Consider the following 6,119-nt stretch of genomic DNA (forward strand, 5'->3'; position numbering starts at 1 on the left):
TTAACCAGGTAGGGCCAGTTGAGAACACCTTTATTTAACCAGGTAGGCTAGTTGAGAACACCTTTATTTAACCAGGTAGGCTAGTTGAGAACACCTTTATTTAACCAGGTACGCTAGTTGAGAACACCTTTATTTAACCAGGTAGGCCAGTTGAGAACACCTTTATTTAACCAGGTAGGCTAGTTGAGAACAAGTTCTCATTTACAACTGCGACCTGGCCAAGATAAAGCAAAGCAGTGCAACAAAAACAACAACACAGAGTTCCACATAAACAAACGTACAGTCAATAACACAATAGAACAAATGCTACGGGTGGGTGTTGCTATGGTGACCAGTGAGCTGAGATAAGGCAGGGCTTTACCTAGTAAAGACTTATAGATGACCTGGAGCCAGTGGGTTTGGCGACGAGTATGTAGCGAGGGCCAGAGACAGCATACAGGTCGCAGTGGTGGGTGGTATATGGGGCTTTGGTGACAAAACGGATGGCACTGTGATAGACTACATCCAGTTTGCTGAGTAGAGTGTTGGAGGCTATTTTGTAAATGACATCGCCGAAGTCAAGGATCGGTAGGATAGTCAGTTTACCTAGGGTATGTTTGGCAGCATGAGTAAAGGATGTTTGTTACGAAATAGTAAGCCAATACTAGATTTACTTTTGTTTAATGTTGAGTCTGGGAGAAGAGTTTACAGTCTAACCAGACACCTAGGTATTTGTAGTTGTCCACATATTCAACCACTGGGTTAGTTAGGTGACCTGGGTTAGGTCAGACATGTTGACCCCTCTGGGTCCCCAGGACCAGGAACCACTGGGTTAGTTAGGTGACCTGGGTTAGGTCAGACATGTTGACCCCTCTGGGTCCCCAGGACCAGGAACCACTGGGTTAGTTAGGTGACCTGGGTTAGGTCAGACATGTTGACCCCTCTGGGTCCCCAGGACCAGGAACCACTGGGTTAGTTAGGTGACCTGGGTCTAGAAGGCCCCTCTGATGGTTTAGAAACAGACAGTAGGGATGTTATAAGGTTTATATGTCTCATGTTTGCTCACTTCAATAGTGTCTTTGGTTATTCTCAGAGGAACTGAGAGGAATGTCATCAATACTATTATAAATCTGTATGTTATTATGTTGTCGTATTCTAGGACATGACCTCTCCTGCCCTTCGCCCTGTCGTATTCCAGGAGATGACCTCTCCTGCCCTTCGCCCTGTCGTATTCCAGGACATGACCTCTCCTGCCCTTCGCCCTGTCGTATTCCAGGACATGACCTCTCCTGCCCTTCGCCCTGTCGTATTCCAGTACATGACCTCTCCTTCCCTTCGCCCTGTCGTATTCCAGTACATGACCTCTCTTTCCCTTCGCCCTGTCGTATTCCAGGACATGACCTCTCCTGCCCTTCGCCCTGTCGTATTCCAGGACATGACCTCTCCTGCCCTTCGCCCTGTTGTATTCCAGGACATGACCTCTCCTGCCCTTCGCCCTGTCGTATTCCAGGACATGACCTCTCCTGCCCTTCGCCCTGTCGTATTCCAGGACATGACCTCTCCTGCCCTTCGCCCTGTCGAATTCCAGGACATGACCTCTCCTGCCCTTCGCCCTGTCGTATTCCAGGACATGACCTCTCCTGCCCTTCGCCCTGTCGTATTCCAGTACATGACCTCTCCTGCCCTTCGCCCTGTCGTATTCCAGTACATGACCTCTCCTGCCCTTCACCCTGTCGTATTCCAGGACATGACCTCTCCTGCCCTTCGCCCTGTCGTATTCCAGGACATGACCTCACTTGCCCTTCGCCCTGTCGTATTCCAGGAAATTGACCTGTCCTGCCCTTCGCCCTGTCGTATTCCAGGACATGACCTCTCCTGCCCTTCACCCTGTCGTATTCCAGGACATGACCTCTCCTGCCCTTCGCCCTGTCGTATTCCAGGACATGACCTCTCCTGCCCTTCGCCCTGTCGAATTCCAGGACATGACCTCTCCTGCCCTTTGCCCTGTCGTATTCCAGGACATGACCTCTCCTGCCCTTCGCCCTGTCCTATTCCAGTACATGACCTCTCCTGCCCTTCGCCCCTCTGATGTCCTTTATTGTGACAGTGACCCCCCGACCTCACACTGCGGTGTTTTATAGCATCTGGGCAGTGTTCCCAGTTGGCTTGCTGTTGTGACCTCACGCTGCTGTGTTTTATAGCACAGTGACCACAGTGACCACATGACCCTGACACAGTGACCCCCCCCCCGACCTCAGACTTCTGTGTTTACACAGACAGTATTGTAACACGGATGTAACATTAAAACACATAGGCCTATGTAACATGGTAACATGTATGTAACATGTATGTGCTCTGCTGTAGGAGCACACTATCCTGTAGTATTCTGAGCCCCCCCAACCCCCCCCTCCGCACCTCCAGATTCAGAAATGGCACCCTATTCCCAATATAGTGCAGTACTTTCTTTTGATATGCGGGAGACCCCTGAGTTAGAATCGCCGCCTGTCGTAGAACCCTCGCTCTGTTGCTATGGCGATGCCCTAAATAAGCTAGGGTACCAAAACCCCGCCCCTCCTTCCCTCCACTGCTCTCTAGAATAGATACCTCGTCTCCTCTGTCACGTCTTGTTGTTTCTTCTCCTCTCCGTCGTTAAACCGGCGTTCCTGATTCATGTGGTTAATATGTTGTTGTTGTTGTTGTTGTTGTGATTCCGATTTGTTGTTATTATTCTATTTCAGCATCGCTCTTTAAACCATGAGTCAGTTTGTGAATGAACTGGCTGACAACAACTGACCAATCACGCGTCAGACTAGGAGACGTACGCAGACCAATCACACGTCAGACTAGGAGACGTACGCTGACCAATCACACTTCAGAATAGGAGCCGTACGCTGACCAAGCACACGTCAGACTAGGAGACGTACGCTGACCAATCACGCGTCAGACTAGGAGACGTACGCTGACCAATCACGCGTCAGAATAGGAGACGTACGCTGACCAATCACGCGTCAGAATAGGAGACGGTTGATCACCAGTTTGGGTATAGATAGCTCTTAATGCTGCAGTCTGTAATTTAGCTCGCCCCCTTGTGGCCACAGGACGAAATGCACAAACAATCAACACTCAAAACTAAACATATTAAGCCAATCGATGTATAGACTCGTGAGGAACCTCTGTTTACAAACAATGGTTGGTTTCAGAGTGTCAGTAGGGAGCAGGACTACCAGAGTGTTCTACTGCCACAGACCGACTGGTGTTCTCCAGCCCTTATAACGGACGGTTATTACACTTCATAGACAGGTCATAGACAGGTCATAGACAGGTCATAGATCGTTAATATACAGACCATAGAGGTGTCATAGACAGGTCATAGAGGTGTCATACACCGTTAATAGACAGACCATAGAGGTGTCATAGACTGTTCATAGACAGGTCATAGAGAGGTTATAGACAGATCATAGACAGGTCATAGAGGTGTCATAGACTGTTCATAGACAGGTCATAGACTGTTCATAGACAGGTCATAGATGTGTCATAGACAAGTCATAGACAGGCCATAGAGGTGTCATAGACAGGTCATAGACAGGTCATAGAGGTGTCATAGATAGGTCATAGAGGTGTCATAGACTGTTCATAGACAGGTCATAGAGGTGTCATAGATAGGTTATAGAGGTGTCATAGACAGGTCATAGAGGTGTCATCGATAGAGCTACCATACATTTGTCAGATCTGTATTATGTATCTCATAGATCAGCCATGTTTTAGAGCATATAGACAGGTTAACATGTTACAGAACTATAAAAGACTCGTTATGAACAGGTAATAACTGGTCTACGGCACTGAGAGTCTGTTTAATAAGGGTAGTCGCCAGTCTCTACTGCCACAACACCACATCTGTTATACCATGACATAAGTATGTTATAAACATGTTATAGGTGTTTAATAAGGGTAGTCGCCAGTCTCTCTACTGCCACAACACCACACCTGTTATACCATGACATAAGTATGTTATAAACATGTTATGGATGTTTAATAAGGGTAGTCGCCAGTCTCTCTACTGCCACAACACCACATCTGTTATACCATGACATAAGTATGTTATAAACATGTTATAGATGTTTAATAAGGGTAGTCGCCAGTCTCTCTACTGCCACAACACCACACCTGTTATACCATGACATAAGTATGTTATAAACATGTTATAGATGCTTAATAAGGGTAGTCACCAGTCTCTCTACTGCCACAACACCACACCTGTTATACCATGACATAAGTATGTTATAAACATGTTATAGATGCTTAATAAGGGTAGTCGCCAGTCTCTCTACTGCCACAACACCACACCTGTTATACCATGACATAAGTATGTTATAAACATGTTATAGATGTTTAATAAGGGTAGTCGCCAGTCTCTCTACTGCCACAACACCACACCTGTTATACCATGACATAAGTATGTTATAAACATAGTATAGATGCTTAATAAGGGTAGTCGCCAGTCTCTCTACTGCCACAACACCACATCTGTTATACCATGACATAAGTATGTTATAAACATAGTATAGATGCTTAATAAGGGTAGTCGCCAGTCTCTCTACTGCCACAACACCACACCTGTTATACCATGACATAAGTATGTTATAAACATAGTATAGATGCTTAATAAGGGTAGTCGCCAGTCTCTCTACTGCCACAACACCACACCTGTTATACCATGACATAGTATAGATGCTTAATAAGGGTAGTCGCCAGTCTCTCTACTGCCACAACACCACACCTGTTATACCATGACATAAGTATGTTATAAACATAGTATAGATGTTTAATAAGGGTAGTCGCCAGTCTCTCTACTGCCACAACACCACACCTGTTATACCATGACATAGTATAGATGCTTAATAAGGGTAGTCGCCAGTCTCTACTGCCACAACACCACATCTGTTATACCATGACATAAGTATGTTATAAACATGTTATAGATGCTTAATAAGGGTAGTCGCCAGTCTCTCTACTGCCACAACACCACACCTGTTATACCATGACATAAGTATGTTATAAACATAGTATAGATGCTTAATAAGGGTAGTCGCCAGTCTCTCTACTGCCACAACACCACATCTGTTATACCATGACATAAGTATGTTATAAACATAGTATAGATGCTTAATAAGGGTAGTCGCCAGTCTCTCTACTGCCACAACACCACATCTGTTATACCATGACATAAGTATGTTATAAACATAGTATAGATGCTTAATAAGGGTAGTCACCAGTCTCTCTACTGCCACAACACCACACCTGTTATACCATGACATGGTATAGGTGCTTAATAAGGGTAGTCGCCAGTCTCTCTACTGCCACAACACCACATCTGTTATACCATGACATAGTATAGATGCTTAATAAGGGTAGTCGCCAGTCTCTCTACTGCCACAACACCACACCTGTTATACCATGACATGTTATAGATGCTTAATAAGGGTAGTCGCCAGTCTCTCTACTGCCACAACACCACATCTGTTATACCATGACATCACTGCCTCAGACGTTGCCATGGATGTGTTTTCTAATGTAAATAAGTCACTCCCACTTTCTACACCACCCATGGGCCTTTATAAACCCTCTTCATAGGAGCTCTATAACAGCCTGCATTACTACTCCATACGTAGTGGTTATAAGTGTTTATAATGCTATAAGTGTTTCTGTGGAGCTGGCCATTGGGCTGGACTACCATCTACAGAGAGCAGGGTTTTGTTTCCACCAAGCAGTATCACACCTGATGATTCTACTTGTCAAAATCTTTGATTTAATATTACTGTGATGATGATGATGATGTGTTTTCTATGTGTCTGTCATTTTAATAACAAGCTTTTATATCAGTGAGATTCAGTCTACTGTGGTTATTATGATGTCTGCTCTCTCTCTCTCTGTCTGTCTCTCTCTCTCTCTCTCTGTTTCCTACCTGTCTGTCTGTCATTTTAATAACAAGCTTTTATATCAGTGAGATTCAGTCTACTGTGGTTATTATGATGTCTGCTCTCTCTCTCTCTGTCTGTCTCTCTCTCTCTCTCTCTCTCTGTCTATCTCTCTCTGTCTGTCTGTCTGTCTCTCTGTCTCTCTGTCTGCTCTGTTTCCTACCC

General features: G+C 45.2%; 1 protein-coding gene across 4 annotated transcripts; it reads left to right on the forward strand.

Moving 5' to 3' along the window:
• Positions 1-515: 515 nt before the first annotated feature.
• On the forward strand, positions 516-5,864 carry LOC109886135 (PGC-1 and ERR-induced regulator in muscle protein 1-like). Of its 4 annotated transcripts, none has more exons than XR_004206560.1 (2): positions 516-3,914; positions 4,708-5,864. XR_004206560.1 is itself a non-coding variant. In XM_031811497.1 (2 exons), exon 2 carries the CDS (start codon positions 1,142-1,144, stop codon positions 2,066-2,068), a length of 927 nt encoding a protein of 308 aa, XP_031667357.1. In that variant the 5' UTR covers positions 516-889; positions 960-1,141; the 3' UTR covers positions 2,069-5,864. The 4 variants fall into 4 exon arrangements, 3 of the variants coding, with proteins under 3 accessions (XP_031667357.1, XP_031667359.1, XP_031667358.1); XM_031811497.1 differs by having other exon boundaries at positions 516-889; positions 960-5,864; XM_031811499.1 differs by having other exon boundaries at positions 516-819; positions 960-5,864.
• The last annotated feature ends 255 nt before the right edge of the window (positions 5,865-6,119 follow it).

Source organism: Oncorhynchus kisutch, unplaced genomic scaffold, assembly GCF_002021735.2.
Source record: "Oncorhynchus kisutch isolate 150728-3 unplaced genomic scaffold, Okis_V2 Okis01b-Okis20b_hom, whole genome shotgun sequence".
NCBI classification, from domain to species: domain Eukaryota; kingdom Metazoa; phylum Chordata; class Actinopteri; order Salmoniformes; family Salmonidae; genus Oncorhynchus; species Oncorhynchus kisutch.